The following is a 22,062-nucleotide window of genomic DNA, read 5'->3' on the forward strand; positions in this document are numbered from 1 at the left end:
ATCCTTTTTCGCCAGAGATGCTGCCCGAACGGCTATGTCACTCCAGTAGTTTGTGTCAATCTTCGGTATAAAGCAGCATCTGAGGTTCCTTTCTACACGTCGGGTAAATGATTTTGGCTCATTATTGAAACTGGTTGTGTACTTAACCAGGATGTGAACCAGATTCTTAATGTTGGTTGGTCTAGCATGCAAGTAAACTTGAAGGTTTTTGCAGAGGCAATGTTTGTGGTATTAATCCAGTGCTTTGAGGAGCTTGCTGGAAATTGCCGACATCTACAAATAATCTGTGTGGGTGGAGGGGGCTGGGCAGAGAGGGGGTGATGGGGGTGGAGGAACAACTGCTTCTCAGTTAACTGTAGACTTTGTGTTGGGTTGGAGATCTTGATCTTTGAAGCCTTTCATGGGAAATAGGATTGCATTGGAGGCAGCGGTGGATTTAATTATAATTGATAATACGTCACTCCTGAGATGCGGAAAGTGTTCAATGTTGACCATGGTCTCAATGTAGAAGCTCGTTTTTAGGGACGGTACTCTGTGACATGGTCATGAATTCATGTCAGATATGTTTCCAAGTCATGTGTACTTCCGAAGGCATTTGCCTCTCCAGGCCTTATTTTTATGTTCAAGGAAGACTTTCAACTACTCTTTAGGGTGAGCATGATGGACATTCTGCGAACATTAAGGAGATATTTAAAGCAAGAATGGAAAATTTTAAATTTGAGTCATTACTTAATTGGGAGCAAATATAAATAAGTCATTATTGGTATTGGTTTATTATTGTCAAGTGTATGAAGATGCAATGAAAAGCTTTTATGTGCTAACCAATTAAATCATGTTATACCATGCATGGGTACAATCCATACACAAGTACAACCGGTAGAACAATGAAAAAAATACCAGAGAGCGTTATATAGTTTTGTAGCACTTGTTGCATTGCCGTTCCAGTGAAATAGTCCAATGTCTGCAATGAGGTAGGTTGGAAGGTCGGACCATACCCTAGCTAATGGGTGATTAGTGAATGGAATTATGGTCATAAGTGATCGGAGCAGAATTGGACCATTTGGCCCATCAAGTCTACTCTGCCATTCAATCATAGCTGATCCACCTCTCTTTCCCAACTGCATTCTTCTGCCTTCTCCCCATAACCCCTGACACTCGAATTTTGTAAGAAGATTAAAAGTTCTGTATAATGTCACGGTTGGAAAAATGTAGTCGCATATAGTGGAAACAAAGGCATTGATCAGGTACTGACCTCCCATCATTGATATGTGCTCTTCAAGTATATTGAAGAGCACCATCTGAAATTTCCCAAAAAAATATTTTAAAGGCTGAGGCCTGAAATCAATTGTTTCCTGTGACAACATTTTACCAATTGAATACTTAGGTAATTATGGTTTGCTGAGATATACAAAGGGTAACAGTGTTGTATGTATACTTCAATTAAAAAATAGTCCAGTTATGGCTCCTCGTAAATATTCAAAGTGCAAAGGTCCTGACTGCTAGAATGCGAAGCAAATAACAGCATGCTGGAGGAACATCAGGCAGCATCTGTGGAAGGAATGGGCAGATGACATTTTGGGTTGGGACCTTTCTTTAAATTGACAGCGTAGGGGCAGACAACTGGAAAAGAGAAGGGCCAAAGTCTGGCAAATGATAAGTGATGGTGATAAATATATACAGTTGAGATAAGTAATTGACAGATAGGTAGAGATAATGATAAAGGTTTGTGGTGAAAAGAAGACAAACAAGTGTTAAGGAGTAAAGAGGATAAGTAAAATGTAAAGCTGGATATTGAGGTAGAACGGGATGGGGAGATGAGAAAGGAGAAATCGAAGAGAAATATAAGACTCTGGCTTGTCAGATAAAAGGGAAAAGTGTCATTGGGACGGTAATAAATATATAAAGGAGGTGAAAGGAGCAGGGTGACTGCGATGGCGAGTAGGTGGTGGGGGTGGAGGGGGGGGGAGATGGTGGTGGTGGCAGAGGCAGAGGAAAGAGGCACAGGGCGGGGGGGATATTATTTGATCTTGGAGTATTTAGTGTTCATATCATTGGATTCAGATACCCAAGCGAATATAAGGTGTTGACCTTCTAATTTGGTATTCACTCACTCTAGCATTGATAGAGGCTTATAGAGAGGATATGATGTGAATGGGAAAGATATTCCAGCATCAGCAGTTTCTCACGTCACCAGGTTTGAATATGAATATGTGAAGAATTGTTTGTAACTCATTACTTATTCTTCCAGAAATAAGGTGCAGTGTGATGACATAGCTCCAACAGTGTACAGTGCCCTCTATAATGTTTGGGCCAAAGACCCATCATTTATTGTTTAAGAAGGAACTGCAGATGCTGGAAAATCGAAGGTACACAAAAAAGCTGGAGAAACTCAGCGGGTGCAGCAGCATCTATGGAGTGAAGGAAATAGGCAACGTTTCGGCCCGAAATGTTGCCTATTTCCTTCGCTCCATAGATGCTGCTGCACCCGCTGAGTTTCTCCAGCTTTTTTGTGTACCACCCATCATTTATTATTTGCCTCTACTCCACAATTTGAGATTTGTAGTAGAAAAAAAATCACATGTGGTTAAAGTGCACATTGTCTGATTTTAATAAAGGCCATTTTTATACATTTTGGTTTCACCATGTCGAAATTGCAGTAGTGTTTATACATAGTCTCCCCCCCCCCCCCATTTCAGGGCACCATGATGTTTGGGACACAGCAATGTCATGTAAATGAAAGTAGTCATATTTAGTATTTTGTTGCATATCCTTTGCATGCAATGATTGCTTGAAGTCTGCGATTCATGAACATCACCAGTTGCTGGGTGTATTCTCTGGTGTTGCTCTGCCAGGCCTGTAATGCAGCTATCTTTAGCTTATGCTTAGGTCTTTATTCTCTGGAGCGCAGAAGGTTAAGGGGGGACTTGATAGAGGTCTTTAAAATGATGAGAGGGATAGACAGAGTTGATGTGGACAAGCCTTTCCCTTTGGAAATAGGGAAGATTCAAACAAGAGGACATGACTTCAGAATTAAGGGACAGAAGTTTAGGGGTAACATGAGGGGGAACTTCTTTACTCAGAGAGTGGTAGCGGTGTGGAATGAGCATCCAGTGGAAGTGGTGGAGGCAGGTTCGTTGGTATAATTTAAAAATAAATTGGATAGGCATATGGATGAGAAGGGAATGGAGGGTTATGGTATGAGTGCAGGCAGGTGGGACTAAGGGAAAAAAAGTTGTGTCGGCACGGACTTGTAGGGTCGAGATGGCCCGTTTCCGTGCTGTAATTGTTATATGGTTATATGTTATATGTTTATGCTTGTTTTGGGGGCTAGTCCCCTTCAGTTTTCTCTTCAGCATATAAAAAGCATGTTCAATTGGGTTTAGATCGGGTGATTGACTTGGCCACTCAAGAATTGACCATTTTTTAGCTTTGAAAAACTCCTTTGTTGCTTTAGCAGTATGTTTGGGATCATTGTCTTGCTGTAGAATAAACTTGCATTTGTTAAACTGAGTTCTTTTGTCGATCTAAAGTCAACTTGACTCAAACGCTTGTAGCTGTTGAAATCGATTCTTTATTCAGCTGAGACTAGTCTCTGAACCTTCCAACACAGAGCTGATGGTCTGGGGCGGGTCCAGAGAAGAGTAACTTTGATGGAACTCATGGCATTTATATAGGTATTGGACATTTCAGATACAGAGGGTATGACAAGCTGGTAACCAATCATCTGAGTCCTTCTGGTGATTTACAACATCAGTCACATGATCCCCCCCCTTCCCTGGCCTCATTTACAACCTTTGTTTGCCTGTGGTATAACTTTGCTTAGAATTATTTTATTTCAACACAGCAAAACCCCAGTAGGCTCAATTATCAATGACCATTCCTCAAAATATAAGATACATATGTAATACAATGATCACACAAGTCATACACACTTTCCATACCAAGAAGAAATATCTATCTATATATCTATAAAACTCTGTGCCTGACGACTGGCTGCCTTTCTGCCTTTTGATTCGTGCCCAATACTCGCAGATGTCTAATCGGAACGTCCGATGCTCGCAGATGTCCAATCGGAATGGCCGATGCTCGCAGATGTCCAATCGGAATGGATCCTTTTACTTTCTTCCTTTGATTCTCTGCCACGCCGAATCCAGACGCTCAATCTCCCAGGTCTTTTCCATTTCGGTGGAGATTTTGCTTTTCTTTCTAAGTATCCGCTCCTCATTACATTTCGTCGCCTTTAAGTACACGTTTTTAATCAAATCCTTCCCCCTCCCCCCCCCCCCCCACTCACTCATTTTGTCGCCTCCTGCTGACCAGCGACCATAACGGCTGCTGGTGCCCGCATTTCAACCTCAAGAGACGCCATTTAATTCGGCCTTTCAAGAACGGCTTCAGTTCGAGGACCACGTCTCCCGTGGGGGCTGCGGGTAGGGAATGGCTGCGTTGGGGGAGCCATTGTATTTCTATAAATCTAAACAAAGTCTAATGTTTACAGACCTACTAAGACACAATACATTTCATAGATTGTTTCACTACAATTTTACACAGGTTAAAATACTATTACCTATGTATTAAAACATTAATTATATGAGTGTTCAAGAAGGAACTGCAGATGCTGGGAGATCGAAGGTACACAAAATTGCTGGAGGAACTCAGCGGGTGCAGCAGCATCTATGGAGCGAAGGAAATAGGCGACGTTTCGGGCTGAAACCCTTCTTCAATTTCTTTAATTATATGAGTTTGCCGAATTACAGTTTCTAAGTTCAAAATCCACACACACCTCCCAACCAAGCATACATGGGTCGTAAATCTGTCAACTTAATTAAAAGGTGTTTGGTGCAAGGATACCACTTCATTTTAATTTGCAGCCCCTTTCATGCTATCTGGAAGCCAGATTTCCAATCTCACTACAAGGCCCTTTAACAAAGGTAGATTCACAACTCAGACCATTGCATCAGAATTACATCTGCTTCTTCGACTTTCTATAAACATAGGAAGGTCACATATCCATCAATTTGATTCTCTTCCTCTCCAAGCATCCATCGCTTATCACAATCTCATTATAATTTAACTTAGCCAAAGCTAAATTAGAGTCTATTATGTTTCAGCCTTGAAGTCTGTCTCGATCTCAGCATAACCTTCACAGCTCAAGAATGTGCCATAGAGAAAGAGCAGATGACCTCTGGCCTAAGAAGAGGCCCTATTCAGCTATCCATTCTTCAACACAAAATCATATCAAATACAATTTCCTCTAGCGATATAATTGCCTCAAAGCAATAAACTAAGCTATGCAGGTTCAGATCAGTGCCTCTATACTTTGATTCATCCGTTCACTGTATGTTTCTCTTTGCACTTTATTTCTCTAGGACATATGTGTTTCTGAAAACCTTAAGCTTTTCTTTTGTAAATTACCTAGCTTATATAAAAGTCACTATCCGAGCGGTTCTATTATATAATATTTCCTCACAGTGTAGCCTCTGTATTTCTGTTCATGAAGTCGTCTGTGGACAGTGGTCATTGACAAATCTACACCTGACTCCTGAAGAGTGTTTCTGATCTGTCGGACAGGTGTTTGGGGATTTTTCTTCAAATAGAGAGAATTCTTCTGTCATCAGCTGTGGAGGTCTTCCTTGGCTTGCCAGTCCCTTTGCGATTAGTAAGTTCACCAGTGCTCTTTCTTCTTAATGATGTTCCAAACAGTTGATTTTGGTAAGCCTAAGGTTTGGCTGATGTTTCTAACAGTTTTATTCTTGTTTCTCGGTCTCATAATGGCTTCTTTGACTTTCATTGGCACAACTTTGGTCATCATGTTGATGAACACCACTAAACGTTTCCAAAGGTGATGGAAAGACTGGAGGGACGAGGTGCTGAGAGCTCGCTTATACCTGAATTAAGGAGGCAATTAAACACACCCGAACAATTACAAACACCTGTGAAGCCATGTGTCCCAAACATTATGGTGCCCTGAAATGGGGGGAACTATGTATAAACACAGGTTTAATTTCTACATGGTGAAACCAAAATGTGTAAAAGGACCCGTTAATAAAATCTGACAATGTGCACTTTAACCACATATGCTTTTTTTCTATTACAAATCTCAAATTGTGGAGTACAGAGGCAAATAAATAAATGATGCGCCTTTGTCCCAAACATTATGGAGGGCACTATCTTTTTTAATTACTGTCCCATCTCATTATTCTTTTGTGTTTTTTAGGCTGTTCACTGCTTTGAGTCAGTGATCAAGAAATGTGAAGGAAAAGTTGACCCAGAATTGTTTTGCCAGCTTGGTCATTTCAACCTCTTATTGGAGGATTATCCAAAAGGTGAGCGATGTTCTTTCCATTATTTATATTCTGGTGTTTTTTTTAAATTATAAACTGTAAGCTATGCAAATGATAATGTGATACGCGGCAAGATGTTAAATTCATAATGTTTAAAGGCATTTGGAAAAAATGTCAAATGATAGAGGATGCATTGCCATAATTGGATCACTGAGTTCAAATCATTAAGGAACTTTGATCAAAATAAAATTAAATTGTTTAAATAACCATTCACAGCAGGAAATGGTTATTTTTTAAAGGCAAAGAGTATATAAAACATCAAGTGGAAATGTTGTGACTGGGAAGGGTTCTAATGTATGGTTTATTGTAGCGAAAAAAGAAGCATCTTCTTCATGGGTAGTGTTTCAAAATAATAACACAATTTACAAACTATTTTCATCTGTATGTATACCAGTTTTGGTTTGGATGTGATTCAAGCGCATTGTGGTGATGCCAAGTAGCAAATGTGTAATAATATTTGGAAGCCCTTTGCTTTTGTTGTTAACTAATTGTTAACTTGTTCAATATGATTCATTTAAATAGCAGTGCAATATTTGAAGCTTTTGGCTTAATTGCTGATATATGTGGAAATTTGACACTTATTTCAAATGGTCATATTACATAGGTTGTAACTCAGAAGGAATCCATTTGGTCCATGGAGTCTGCATTGTCGTGCTACTCAAGCAACTCAATAGTTCCATCCTTTGGTCTTTCTCTAACCCTGCCATTTTTTTCACTGTATATATTTATGTAATTCCCTCATGAAGGCTACAATGGAATTACCTCCACCACATCTTCAGGGAGTACATTTTGGGTAACAAAGGCATGCTGTGCAAAAAGAATGTCACTCTTTATTCTCTTCTCCTTCATGTTATACATATGACTTTTCATCCTCCTGCTACCAATAGGCCAATTATCTATCCATTTGCTATCTTTGAACTTTATGTTAACTGATACAATCTGGCTCTAAAAACAACATTCCACTTTCTTCCATTTAATATCTTCACCCTCGACCTATCCACCTATTTGCGATCGTTATCTCGACTCTTTCTTCCTGTGTAATCTAGATTGCACTATAACTTATTTTTTCTGTGTCCTTCGAGAATTACATTTCAAATCTCCATGTCTTTGTTTTGTATTGCATAACTGGGATTGTTCAAGGTAAAAAAAATATAAATGATATCCAATGTGACATTGAGACATGGTCTATTTTTCCTCCCTATCTTCTACAATTAGGCAGTGGTCCGGGCATCGAAAATGTGTCTAGAATTTAACTTTCGTGACCCATGTCCCCCCTACTTGAAATTTGGCACACATTTAGATAAAATATAATTGAGAAGGAAGTCATAACTCGTCAGTGCCAAAAGTTGCACATTAATTAATTAATTAATTAAGCTAATTAGAAAATTAAGCTAATTAGAAAATGAGATCGAAAAAGTAAGTGCCATCAAGTGTTCAATGTTTAAGAAGGAACTGCAGATGCTGGAAAATCCTCCTTCTCCCCCCCCCCCCCCCTTCTATCTCCATGGGCCCCCTTCTCTCTCCTCCCCCTCCCCCTCTCCTCCCTCCCTTCCCTCTCCCCCTCCCCCCCTCCCTCCTCTCCCCTTCCCTCCTCTCCCTCTCTCCCCCCCCCCCCCCCCCCTCCCCCCCCCCTCTCCTCCTCTCCCCTCTCTCTCTCCCCTTCTCTCTCCCCCCCTCTCTCCCTCCCCCCTCTCTCTCCCCCGTCCCTCCCTTCTCTCCCTCCCTTCTCTCCCTCTCCCTCCCTATCTCTCCTTCCATCTCTCTGTCTCTCTCCCTCCCCCCCCCTGTTTCGCCTCTCTCTGTCTTTCTCTCGCTCTTTTTCCCCCTCTCTCCATCTCTCTGCCTCCCTCTCCCCTTCTCCCCCCCCCCCCCCCCCCCTCCCCCTCTCCCCCCCCCCTCTCCCCCCTCCCTCACTCTCCCCCTCCCTCCTCTCCCCGTCCCCCTCTCCCCTCCCCCCCTCTCCCCCGTCCCCCTCCTCCTCCCCCCGTCCCTCCTCTCTCCCCCGTCCCCCCCCTCCCTCCCCCCGTCCCCCTCCTCTCCCCCCTCCCCCTCCTCTCCCCCCGTCCCCCTCCTCTCCCCCCCCGTCCCCCTCCTCTCCCCGTCCCCCTCCTCCCCCCCGTCCCCCTCCTCTCCCCCCCCCCCCCTCTCCCTCCCCCCCTCCTCTCCCCCCCCTCCTCTCCTCCTCCCCCCTCCCCTCCCCTCCTCCCCCTCTCCCCCCATCCTCCCCCTCTCCCCTCCCCCTCTCCCTCCCTCTCCTCCCCCTCCTCCCCCTCTCCCCCTCTGCCCCTCTCCCCCATCTCCCTCTCTGCCCCCTCTCTCCCCTCTCTCTCTATGTATCTCTCTCTATGTATATGTGTGTATATATGTATATATATATATGTATATGTGTGTATATATATATGTGTGTATATATATGTGTGTGTGTGTGTATATGTGTGTGTATATATGTGTGTGTATATATGTATGTATATGTATATATATATATATATTATATGATTTGTGAATATGACTGGAGTTATATATAATTATATATAATTATATTATTAAAAAAGTAATATAATGAATATAATTGTGAGTGTGTATTTTTAATGAGACTGCCCTAGAGGTCCGGCTCCTGAACCTGCCTAATTAATGGGTGAGGGCAGTTCCTGTGGGTTCCCCCGTTTACTGAACTCCACTGACTGCCAGTGCGCAGAGTGGGAGTCACAGCCATAGTGGGACTGGGGGAAGGCTGAGGCATCTTCCACTGAGAGGAAAATGCCTAACCCTAACTCGCTTCCCTTCTATAGCTGCCCACGGCTGGTGCTGGAGCTGCTTTGGGACCGGCTGTGGACTCCGTACGTGTGGCCGCTCAGCGCGACCACCTCGGCCAGCATGCCCCTCTGGATCTCAACGTGATGATGGTGGGGAACAAGCCGCCCTGGCCGCCTTCAGCACCCCCATAGCGCCTGCTCGTTCGCTGCAACACCGGCGACCCGACAGCCCAGCCGATCCTTCGCAGCACCCACCGGCGGCCCGGCAGCCCGACCGACCCCTCGTAGCACTCATCGGCGGCCCGGCAGCCCGACCGATCCCTCGTAGCACTCACCGGCGGCCCGACAGCGCGACCGGTGCTTCGCAACAGCCCGACCGACTGACCGACCCTAATCCTAATCCTAACCCATGATCTACATTTTTATTTATCATGATTATTTAACAGTTCACATCATAACTTTACTAAGATAAATCAATTGTAAAACAAAATTATCAGCAAGGTTAGCATTACCTTTATTCCTTTGAAGCCTTGCTATTGTTTTGATATAATTAGGAGGCAGTCATGATCCCAGAGTGCTCGCTGCCTAGCTAGCATGAAACAAAGTGCGTGATTGGTCAATTGCCGTCTGACGCATTGTCAAACATGCATTGATTGGGCAATTACAATTGTGGGCAGCGCGACCGACATTGCAGCGGCCTCTGCAGTCCGTCTGTCTTAAAAAAAAAATTAAAAAATTGTCCTGTTGAATGTATAGTTTGTTGTGGTTTTTATATTGTTTTTGGCTGTGTATATTAGCAATGTTACAAAATTTTGAGATTTTAAAAATCAAGTCTGCAATTTATCTCATCAGATAAAGCATAAAGAGAAGTTTAATTTGACACCTAATTCACTTTCATATCTTCAGTATTAAAACAAGTTATGGACATTTTCATACTCGGACATTAATATCTTGTTCCCTATTGCTTTTCCATTGACTTAACACAAAAGCTGTGATCAAGGACAGTCAAAAGCCCATAACTTTCTTAAAAATTAAGATAACTGAAAGAAATGTTCAGTTATTATGGATTGAAGCATTCTGAAACAAATATGAAACAATCTTACTTGGATAACTTGAAATTAAAACATATAATTAGTTAGTTACCCAATTGTAGCTAATTACAAAATTCAATTACTAGATCTAAACATCTATCCTTTTCTTAAGAAAAGATTAACATTTTTAAATAGCCTAAGTGTCCAAATAATATTCACACAAGAATTCACAATATAACATGATTTTTAAATCACATTATCATGGATTTATAGGCCAAATAGAAGGAATTTAGTGTTTAATTCCCATAAATTAATGGCCATTTAAATCATCTGGCGAATGGGTTTTTGAGGAACGCAATCGATTGGAACGTTGCGGTGAATTTAAACCCCATTTCGGCAGGAAAAACACTGCCGGTTCGAATGGGTCCTAAATCACCGTTTTGCAACGTAAAATGTGGATTAAAGGCATCCTAAGAAGCACATTTATATGTAAAATAAATGGCTTTCCTTTACTTGTCCCGTACGTGAAATCCGTCCCCATTGTCGGCGTTGACGACTTTAGAAGCTGATTTTTAAATTACTCCAGTGCTGAAATTGTCTCCCAAGCATCTACCTTTAATCTTCTTCTCCAATTTTTTGAGCTTTTATCATTGGGACACTAATGCTAGTTGGTCTGTAACTTCTCTTTAGTGTGTTAAACTATCATGTGTTACTTCATTTGAAATATTGAAGAAGTCAGGTGGCACAGTGATACAGCTGGTAGAACCGGTGCCTCTCGGCGTCAGACACCCGGGTTCAATCCTGACCGTGGGTGCTATCTGTGTGGAAGTTGCAAGTTCTTCCTGTCACTGCGTGGGTTCCCTCCCACACGCTAAAGACATGCAGGATTGTAGGTTACTTGGCCTCTGCATATTGCCCCTGGTGTGTACGGAGTGGATGAGAAAGTGAGAAAGAATAGAACGAGTGTGCACTGGCCTGCGTGGACCCAGTAGGCCAAAGGGCCAGTTTCCATGCTGTACCTTTAGACTAAAAGTTCAATATTGTATATCATGTTTTTAGCTTGTGCTCAACACTGTTCCAAAGCCTGTTATCTGACTCCTTACCATCCACCTCTTGCCCACACCATTTATTTTGATATTTTGTTTTGGGAATTGGGCATTTGTGACTTGGCCAGCATTTTACCCTCCCATCCTTAATTACCCATGAACTGGCATACTTGTTGAAGAGTTTCCACAGGCATCCAGGGTCCTGACTTGCATATAGAGTAATTGTTCTTGAATGACTGGTCAATCAGGTGGGTTTTTGTAATAGTTGTTGTTATTGTTGCTAATTACTTTGTATTTGTAAAAAAAATCCCAGCATGTTATTTTAAAGTTAAATTGTATAGCTGGCTACTCTTCGACATGTTCATTTAGACGTATAATTATTAGTGTAACCACAGCACTACCATTACTGAGAACTGTACAGCATAGAAACAAGATATTTATCCCACAATGTCTGTGCCAACCATCATGTCAATTTAAGCTGAATAACTGTCTGCATGTGATCTATATTCTTCCATTCCTTCATGTGTTGTTATCGTATCTGCATTTCCTTGTGTGATCCAGGCCCTTCCACTCTAACAAAAACATTTACTTTGTAAATCTCCTTAAACATTCCCACTCTCACCAGGTATTTGACTTTTTGTATTTGATATTTCTGTCGTGGGCAAAAGATTTTATCCACCCTATTTATGTCTCATAATTTTATATACTTCTCCAAGATTGCACCTCTGCATGTGTTCCAGAGAGAGCAATAAACGTTTGGTGTATTCTCTCCATATAACTAATTCTTTCCAATTCAAGCAACTTATTGACCTCTTCTGCATTCTCTCCAATCCTTTCCTGCACTGCTGCAAAATGAACTGCACAGTATTCAAATGTGGCCTAACCAAAGTCTGCTGAGCATGACTTCAACTTTCATACTCAACACCCTCACCTATAAATTATACACCACCTTTACCACCCCACCTACTTGCATTATAACTTTCAGGAAGCCAACAGCTTATTCATGAATGCTCCATAGGATGTTATCATTCACTGCACACATCCTTCTTACTTTTGACCTGCCAAAATGCACCCCCCCCCCCCCCCCCCCCCCCCACTTGTCTCAATTAAACTCCATCTGCTTTTTCTCTGCCCACATTTCCAACTGGCCCATAGTCTGCTGAATCCTTTGCTTGCTATCCACAATTCTGCCAAAGTTGGTGTCGTCCACAAACTTACTAATCAGTTCACCTTCATTTTCATCCAAATCATTTGTATACAGTGCCCTCTATAATGTTTGGACCAAAGACCCATCATTTATTTATTTGCTTCTGTACTCCACAATTTGATATTTGTAATAGAAAAAAATCACATGTGGTTAAAGTGCAGATTTTATTAAAGGGTATTTTTATACATTTTGGTTTCACCATGTAGAAATTACAGCTGCGTTTATGCATAGTCCCCCCCCCCCCCCCCCATTTCGGGGCATGTGTTTGGGACCATAATGTTTGGGACACATGGCTTCACATGTGTTTTTAATTGCTCAGGTGTGTTTACATGCCTCAATGGAGTTATAAGAGAGCTCTCAGCACCTAGTCTTTCCTCCAGTCTTTCCATCACCTTTGGGAACTTTTATTGTTGCTTATCAACATGAGGACTACAGTTGTGCCAATGATAGTCAGAAGCCATTATGAGACTGAGAAACAAGAATACAACTGTTAGAGATATCAGCCAAACCTTAGGCTTACCAAAATCAGCTGTTTGAAACATTAAGAAGAGAGAGAGCACTGATGAGCTTACTAATCGCAAAGGGACTGGCAGGCCAAGGAAGACCTCCACAGCTCATAACAGAAGAATTCTCTCTGTAATAAAGAAAAATCCCCAAACACTTGTCTGACAAATCAGAAACACTCTTCGGGAGTCAGGTGTGGATTAGCCAATGACCAAATCCTATCTCCTCAAAACACATTGGCAGGCGGTTCATTCTATAGCAAGTCAATGATCCCAACATACTGCTAAAGCAACAAAGGAGTTTTCCAAAGCTAAAAAATGGTCAATTCTTGAGTGGCGAAGTCAATCACCCAATCTGAACCCAATTGAGCATGCCTTTTATATGCTGAAGAGAAAACTGAAGGGGACTAGCCCCCAAAACAAGCATAAGCTAAAGATGGCTGCAATACAGGTCTGGCAGAGCTTCACCAGAGAAGACACCTAGCAACTAGTGATGTCTATGAATCGCGGACTTCAAGCAGTCATTGCATGCAAAGGATATGCAACAAAATACTAAACATGACATTGCTGTGTCCCAAACCTTATGGAGCCCTGAAATGGGTGGATTATGTATAAACACTGCTGTAATTTCTACACGGTGAAACCAAAATGTATAAAAGTGGCCTTTATTAAAATCTGACAATGTGAACTTTAAGCACATGTGATTTTTCTATTACAAATCTCAAATTGTGGAGTACAGAGGCAAATAAATAAATGATGGGTCTTTGTCCCAAAAATTATGGAGGGCACTGTATAATCACAAACAACATCGGCACACGTTTGCTGGCCAAGATCATACCTGCGATGACATCCTGTTCAATCCTGAACATTCTCACATCTTCCTTTCCTTGGAAATTCCATTCCTTTTCCTGTTTGTCATTCTGCAGGCAATTTTAATGTTGCCGAGGATGTTCTTTCGTTATCAGGAATCCTTTGGAAGGATCCATATCTGGAATATCATGTCTGTTTTCTGCAGTTTCAACCAAACCTGCTAAATATTTTTGGTTTTTGATAGGGTTGCATTTATATTGGAATATTATTTCACAGATTTTGTTTTCTGTTTCCTTTCAGCATTATCTGCATATCAGAGGTATTACAGTTTACAGTCTGACTACTGGAAGGTTTGTACCATTTGAAATAAACTTGCTGGACTTTTAATTGGTTTAAATTTAGTGAATACAAGCCCAGTGCTATTAAATGCCATAATGTAATCTATAATATGTCTGACCGGCCGACTTTCTGCCTGACTTGTGGCTGCCAGCCTTTGATTCGTTGCTACGACAACACCAGACGCAGAATCGCCGAGGTTTTTTCCATTTCGGTAGAGATTTCACTTTTCATTCCAAGTATCCACTCCTGATTAAATTTTGTCGTGTTTATGTACACATTTTTAATAAAATCCTTCCCCCCCCTCCAAAATTAAAAAAAAAACCCCGGCTCCTCACCCATAGAATGTTGGGGAACGTTCCATCGTGTGATGCCACAATGCCCAATGCTCACAAATGTCCAATCAGAATGCATATGCCTTTGCACCAGCACCAGCCCCAGCCCCCCACCCCCGCAGCCTGTGTCGAAGAGCGTCATCATGTGTGTGGGAATAGAGAAAGAGGATTGAAAGAGGGTGAAAGGGAATGGGGAACAGATGGACTGTCCCTACCCCTTCCCCTTCCACTCTCCCTCCCCACTATTTCCCCACCCTACCCCCCCCTTTCCCTCTCCCTCCACACTCTTACCCCTCCCTCCCCTACCCCATCCCCCCCCCCTCCCCCCCCTCCTCCCACACCCTCTCTCCCCCTCCCCCACACCTCTCTCCCCCTCCCCCACACCTCTCTCCCCCTCCCCCACCCTCTCTCCCCCTCCCCCACACCTCTCTCTCCCCCTCCCCCACACCTCTCTCTCCCCCTCCCCCACAACCTCTCTCCCTCCCCCACCCCACCCCTCTCTCCCCCTCCCCCACACCCTCCCTCTCTCCCCCTCCCCCACACCTCTCTCTCCCCCTCCCCCACACCCTCTCCTCCCCCTCTCCCCCTCCCCCACACTCTCTCTCTCCCCCTCCCCCACACCTCTCTCCCCCTCCCCCACACCCTCTCTCCCCCTCTCCATCTCCCTCTCCTCACCCCTCTCCCTCTCCTCACCCCTCTCCCTCTCCCTCCCCTCACCCCTCTCCCCCTCCCCACCCCTCTCCCCCCCCCCCCCCCACCCCCCCCCCCCCCCCCCCTCCCCCCCCCCCCCCCCCCCCCCCACCCCCCCCCCCTCCCCACTCCCCCCACCCCTCCATCCACACTCTCTCTCCCTACCCCCTCTTCCACCTTACCTCCCTCCCTTCTCCCCCACACCTCTCTCCCCCCCTTCCCCCCTCTCCCCTCCCCTCCCCACCCCTCTCCCTCCTCCCCCTTTCCATCTTCCCTCTCCTCACCCCTCTCCCTCTCCTCCCCCTCCTCCTCCCACCCTCCCCCCTCCCTCCCCTCCCCTCCCCCACCCCCTTCCCCTCTCTACCCCACCCCCTTCCCTCTCTCCTCCCCCCCACCCCCTTCCCTCTCTACCCCCACCCCCTTCCCTCTCTCTACCCCCACCCCCTTCCCTCTCTACCCCCCCCACCCCCCTTCCCTCTCTACTACCCCACCCCCTTCCCTCTCTACCCCCCACCCCCTTCCCTCTCTACCCCACCCCCTTCCCTCTCTAACCCCCACCCCCTTCCCTTCTCCCCCACACCCTTTCCCCTTACCCCTCTGTCCCTCTTTCCTTTCACCACTCCCCCTACCCCTCCCTTCCCACTTCCACTTCTCTCCCCTTTACCCCCACCCTTCTCCGTCCCCCCCCCCCCCTCTCCCTCCCTTCCCTCCCTCCCCCCTCCCCCTCCCCCTCCCCCCCCCCCCCCCCCCCTCTGTCCCTCGTCCAGCCCCCCCCCCCCCCCCTTTCCCCCTCCCCCCCCCCCACTCTTCCAATGCTCCCCCCCCTCCCCCCCCACTCTTCCAATGTTCCCCCCTCCCCCCTCCCCCCTCCCTCCTCCCCTCTTCCCCACTCTTCCCCTCCCTCCACAATCTTCCCCCTCCCTCCTCCCCCCCATCCCCCACACCACTCTCCCCCTCCCCATCCCTCTCTCCACCCCTCTCACCTCCCCCTCTCCATCTCCCCTCTCCTCACCCCTCTCCCTCTCCTCCTCCCCCCCCAATTCCTCTCTCCCCCCCCCCCTTCTACCTCCCCACTCTTCCTCCTCCCTCCCCACTCTTCCCCCTCTCTCCCCCTCCCCCTCCTCTCCCCTCCTCCCTCCCCACACCCTCCTCTCTCCCCTCCCCTCTCTCTTCCCCTCCCCTACCCCTCTCTCCTCCCCCCTCTCCATCTCCCTTGCCAAAGACATTCTTGCCATAGAGGGAGTACAGAGAAGGTTAACCAGACTGATTCCTGGGATGTCAGGACTTTCATATGAAGAAAGACTGGAGAGACTCGGCTTGTACTCGCTAGAATTTAGAAGATTGAGGGGGGATCTTATAGAAACTTACAAAATTCTTAAGGGGTTGGACAGGCTAGATGCAGGAAGATTGTTCCCGATGTTGGGGAAGTCCAGAACAAGGGGTCACAGTTTAAGGATAAGGGGGAAGTCTTTTAGGACCGAGATGAGAAAAACATTTTTTACACAGAGAGTGGTGAATCTCTGGAATTCTCTGCCACAGAAGGTAGTTGAGGCCAAAGATCTTATAGCGAAGCAAGATGGATTACTCTCACGCAAACGTGAGGTACGCTCATGGGCGGATTCATGGGTGATTATAGGACACATTTTAGCAACCTGACTCCGCCATCTTGTTCCGCCATCTTGCTCCCGCCTTCTTGCTTCCAGCCAAAGATGCGGGGCCCGGGGCAGCGGGGAGAGAGTTGGATCCGCAGCGGGGAGAAGGAGTGCGGGGCCCGGGGCAGCGGGGAGAGAGAGTGCAGGGCCCGGGGCAGCAGGGAGAGAGAGTGCAGGGCCCGGGGCAGCGGGGAGAGAGAGTGCCCCAAGACAATGTTTCTTATTTAATGTCCCTTGTCTAGTCTGAAATAAAGTTCATTATTGGATTAGAAGAAATATAATTGTGTGTGTTATATACATTTATATAATTTTCATGTATGTGTGTTTATTCCTTAACAAGAATCAACTGAATTATGAACTAACAGAATTATGAATCTAACCCTATATCACGCACAAAAAGTCCCCCCCTCCCCTGTCAATCACCCTGCGAGTTGGGTCGGTTCCGGTTACTACAAAATCAACTCAAACACTGCTTGTGAGCCATTTAAAAATAAATGATTTAAAAAACATTAAAAAAGACAATTACCAGAATCAAATTTTATTCTTGACAAGAAGTTTGAACTGACAGATTTATGAATCTGACCCACACAAACTGTTGCCCCGCAACATTGATTACAGTGCGAGTCGGGTCGGTTTAGGTAGGCTCAGGTTGCTAAAATGGGCGTGGAAAAATGCCCATGATCCCCTCCATAGCGTACTACACGTCAGTCCATTGCATTTAGCAGGAGTAGCCTATCTTGCTTCGCTATAAGATCTTTGGTTGAGGCCAGTTCATTGGCTATATTTAAAAGGGAGTTAGATGTGGCCCTTGTGGCTAAAGGGATCAGGGGGTATGGGGAGAAGGCAGGTACAGGATACTGAGTTGGATGATCAGCCATGATCATGTTGAATGGCGGTGCAGGCTCGAAGGGCCGAATGGCCTACTCCTGCACCTAATTTCTATGTTTCCCTCTCCCACTCCCCACCCATCCCTCTCTCCCCCCCACTTCTCACCCCCCTTCACTCTCTACCCCACCCCTTCCTCTCTCTCTCCCCCTTCCCCACTACTCCCTCCCCCCCTTCCCCCTACCCCTCTGTCCCATTTCCACCCACTCCCCCTACCCCCTCCCTCCCCACTCTTCCACTTCTCGCCCTCCACCCACCCCTCTCCCCCCCCACCCTCTCTCCTCCCCCAACCACTCTCTCTCTCCCCCTCCCTTCCCCCCTCCCCCCCCTCTCTCCCCTCACCCCTTCCCCCTACCCCTCTGACCCTCTTCCACCACTCCTCGTACCCCTCTCCCCCTCCCCCTCTTCCCCCACTCTCCCACCTCTCCCACTCTCCCTACCCACTCTTTCCCCATCTCTCTCCCACACCCCTCTCCCTCCTCCCCATCCCTCCCACACCTCTCGCCCCTCCCCTCTCCCTCTAGTGTTATATATTACTTGATTCTTGTCATTTGCTATACTTTGAAGAGTGATTTTTGAAGTATCAATTATAAGTTCTGAATAACCTTTTTTTCACAAACATTTGGTTTTCCATTTCAAATTACTACCAGATTTGTTGTGGTGCAGGTCCACTGCCGATCTTCCGGAAACTGATTGTCTGGCATTTTCCATTAATCCGGACCAAATTATGAGAGTGCACTTTGAAATTTCAGGCATTAAAAAGCTCCCTATCCCATTATTTAACTCAAAATTATGTCCTGCCTGCTCTTCACTCTTGTCCCCTGTGGTCTACATTACTCCAGATCACCTAATTTAAATTTGTTTTCAACTAATTTCCAAATCCCCCTCAGTTCTCTCTTCCTTTCGCACCATTATTAATAGTTGTGACTTTGTGTTTGAGCTTTGGTTTGGAATTCTGGTCAGGATTTCTAAAACTTAACATTACTGACAAGCATTTTAGGCCTCTTTCAGCTTATTTATTTTTGATAATTTATAGATCTATGAAACCGTAGCATGCTTTTTGAAAGACATTTTGTTTACATTTGCAAGTTGTTGTTTGCGTGTAATCTTTATAACCTCTCAGAACATGGCAAATACAATTAGTAGCTTGAAATACATTGCATACAGTTGGGTAAACAAAAATAGTGGTACTTGTGCACAGTAAGATCATGTGTGGATGAATGACCCAAGTTTTTGTGAGTTTTAATGATATTGGTCTGTTATAAACAAATATTAAGATTTTTTGCTTAAGGTAACATTAGTTGAGTATCAATAATTTCTTCTTTTTTTTCATAGAATGCTGCCTTTTTATATGGCCTTGGTATTGTCTACTTCCATTATAATGCATTTCAGTGGTGAGTAAAATATTTATGTGGTTCTTTAGTTGGAAATTTCCATATATAGTAATATGTATCAAATGAATTTAATCTACGCGTGACAATGGCTTGAATTAAATTTAGGTCCTATTTGCTATTGCACTGCAGAAATAATTGAGCAGGTGGTGTTATTGCATAATTTGGAAAGGGTTAATAGAATTCCGATTCCACATATTGTGTTAATCAAAGTTTATCTTTTACACAACACTAGGTTTTTTTGCCTAATTTTGACCAACTGGATACAACGTCATATCCACCAGCCTGTTCGAATGTGAAGTGGTGCTTATTGCCATAATTTCCCCCATTTTTTCTCTCTTTTAATATTTACCACTACGGTGATGCAGCGATAGAGTTGCTGCTTTACAGCGCTTGCAGCGCAAAGTTCCAGGTTTGATCCCAACTACGGGGGCTGTACAGAGCTTGTGCATTCACCCCGTGACCGCGTGGATTTTCTCCGAGAACTTCGGTTTCCCCCCCCCCCCCACACTCCAAAGATGTACAGGTTTGTAGGTCACTTGGCTTTGTATAAATGTAAATTGTGTGGAAGATAGTGTTAATATGCAGGGATAGCTGGTCAGCATGAACTTGGTGGGCCGAAAGGCCTATTTCTGCACCATATCTGTAAATCGGTCAAATGCACTTCTGGATCTGTGAATCAGCATAAGGAGGATCTCCATTTAAAAAAAATATATATCGAAGAAAGAGATAATGCAGGTTTGATAATCTGAATTTATCTATCACCTGTATTTGCTTATTGGAGAAGGAAATAGTTAGCTGTTTCTGAGATGAGTGATGGTTGGCAAGCTGCATTTTACCACAGTCTCAATTTTGAGTTGACTTCAAGTTTACTTATTTTGTGAATGCAATCAATGTGAATAATATATTTTGTAGAAATTGGGTGGATGCTTTAGTTAGTGTATTTTGCAGTTAGACGGTTGCAGATTAGAATTGAATTAAAAAATAAAGAACTAATTACTGTTCCTAACAGCCAGTGTAATAAAGCTTGCGGTACAGTAATAACTTTGCATCAAGCTCAGGTTTTTTATAACTGCCAAAGTTGTGGCTTTGCTGTTTTTGCTAGATAGTATTCAGAATTGAAAATGTTGGCACTCATCCAATGGAGTACCTTATTTCCTTTGAGTGTAGTTTGTGTAGTTTATTTGGCCACATGTGATAGAGGCGTAAACTGCACAAGAGTGAATGTATGAAATTGGATTTTATTTCAACTAAATGACAGCAGTTTTGATCTATGCAATGAATATCAGCACAATTGTCTTGTATATTACAGTCCTGTTTAACTTTTCCTGTGTATAGATCCTTTAATAGTATCAATCAGTTTGGACAGTCATCAAAGCATAAGTACTGATGGAGGCAATTAATTCATTTCAAAGAAAGTGAATAGATAACTACAATGTTGGCCCAGAGAGTAGGGAATTTGCTTCCGATAAATCATTATATGGGATATATGTTAGGCAATTCCTGTTTTAAAACTGTTGATTCGAGTATTTACACTTTAGTAAACATTTTATGTGAATGGTGGCAAATGAATTGTGATGGCACTGCAAAGCCAGTTCCGACATTGTATTATCAGTCAATTTTGTGAAACTTTATGGTTGTTCATTGACTTTACCGATGAGCACAGCAGGGATGAGCGGAAGTTAATTTCATCTGTAATTAATGCAAAATTTATGTTGAGCGGTTTGACGTGATGAAAGACATGTGACTATTGAGGTAGTACTGAGATGGATGAGGAAGAAATGATGGGATGCTCATGTAGGGACAGGTAGGAATAGCAATGTGGTTGAAACCCTCATTACATTTGTAAAGTACTTTTATGAGCACTTAATATTTTGTAATCCACACAACTGCACATTGACCGCTAGAAGTAAGATTAACCTGAATAATGTTTTTGGCTGGTATAAGCACAATGGTATAAGATGCCTCCTATATAATGAACTACAAAGTTCTTTAACTTTGTCACAGGCAGTGTATGGATCTGTGAGTTTATGAATAGTGGGAATGAGAGTCTTTTGAATGCATCTGAATGTGATGGTATAAACGTGACGTTGATTGGAATGGATTGTGTGAAATAAATTTTGATGATCATTAAGGCAACTCCATATGTAACGCCGAGACTATATTTTTGTGTAAGCAAGAATGTTTTCTATGATTATCCTCTTTGCTGATATGCTTATTAATAATTTAATAATTATGTCTAATAATTTATAGACAATAGGTGCAGGAGTAGGCCATTCGGCCCTTCGAGCCAGCACCGCCATTCAGTGTGATCATGACTAATTGAATCCCTCATCAGTACCCTGCTCCTGCCTTCTCCCCACATCCCCTGACTCCGTTATCTTTAAGAGCCCTATCTAGCTCTCTCTTGAAAGTATCCAGAGAACCAGCCTCCACTGAGGCAGAGAATTCCACAGACTCACAACTCTGTGAGAAAAAGTGTCCTTGTCTCCGTTCTAAATGGCTTACCCCTTATTCTTAAACTGTGGCCCCTGGTTCTAGACTCCCCCAACATCGGGAACATGTTTCCTGCCTCTAGCGTGTCCAAACCCTAACAATCTTATGTTTCAATAAGATTCCCTCTCATCCTTCTAAACTCCAGAGTGCACAAGCCAAGCCGCTCCATTCTCTCAGCATATGACAGTCCCACCATCCCAGGAATTAACCTTGTAAACCCACGCTGCACTCCCTCAATAACAAGAATGTCCTTCCTCAAATTAGGGGACCAAAACTACACAATACTCCAAGTGTGGTCTCACTAGGACCCTGTGCAACTGCAGAAGGACCTCTTTGCTCCGATACTCGACTCCTTGTTATAAAGGCCAACATGCCATTCGCTTTCTTCACTACCTGCTGTACCTGCATGCTTACTTCCATAGACTGATGAACAAGGACCCCCAGATCCCGTTGTACTTCCCCTTTTCTCAACTTGATGGCATTTAGATAGTAATCTGCCTTCCTGTTTTTGATACCAAAGTGGATAACCTCACATTTATCCACATTAAACTTAATCGGCCATGCATCTGCCCACTTCCCCAAC

General features: G+C 44.2%; 1 protein-coding gene across 2 annotated transcripts in view; it reads left to right on the forward strand.

Moving 5' to 3' along the window:
- kdm6a (lysine (K)-specific demethylase 6A) overlaps positions 1-22,062 on the forward strand; it is a 195,270-nt gene that overhangs the window by 26,710 nt on the left and 146,498 nt on the right. For both annotated transcript variants that reach the window (XM_055644641.1, XM_055644642.1), the window contains exons 3-5: positions 6,218-6,326; positions 13,995-14,044; positions 18,928-18,986. In XM_055644641.1, the coding sequence (XP_055500616.1) occupies positions 6,218-6,326; positions 13,995-14,044; positions 18,928-18,986 (218 nt within the window). The remainder of the gene's footprint in view (positions 1-6,217; positions 6,327-13,994; positions 14,045-18,927; positions 18,987-22,062) is intronic.

Source organism: Leucoraja erinacea, chromosome 13, assembly GCF_028641065.1.
Source record: "Leucoraja erinacea ecotype New England chromosome 13, Leri_hhj_1, whole genome shotgun sequence".
Taxonomy (NCBI): Eukaryota; Metazoa; Chordata; class Chondrichthyes; order Rajiformes; family Rajidae; genus Leucoraja; species Leucoraja erinaceus.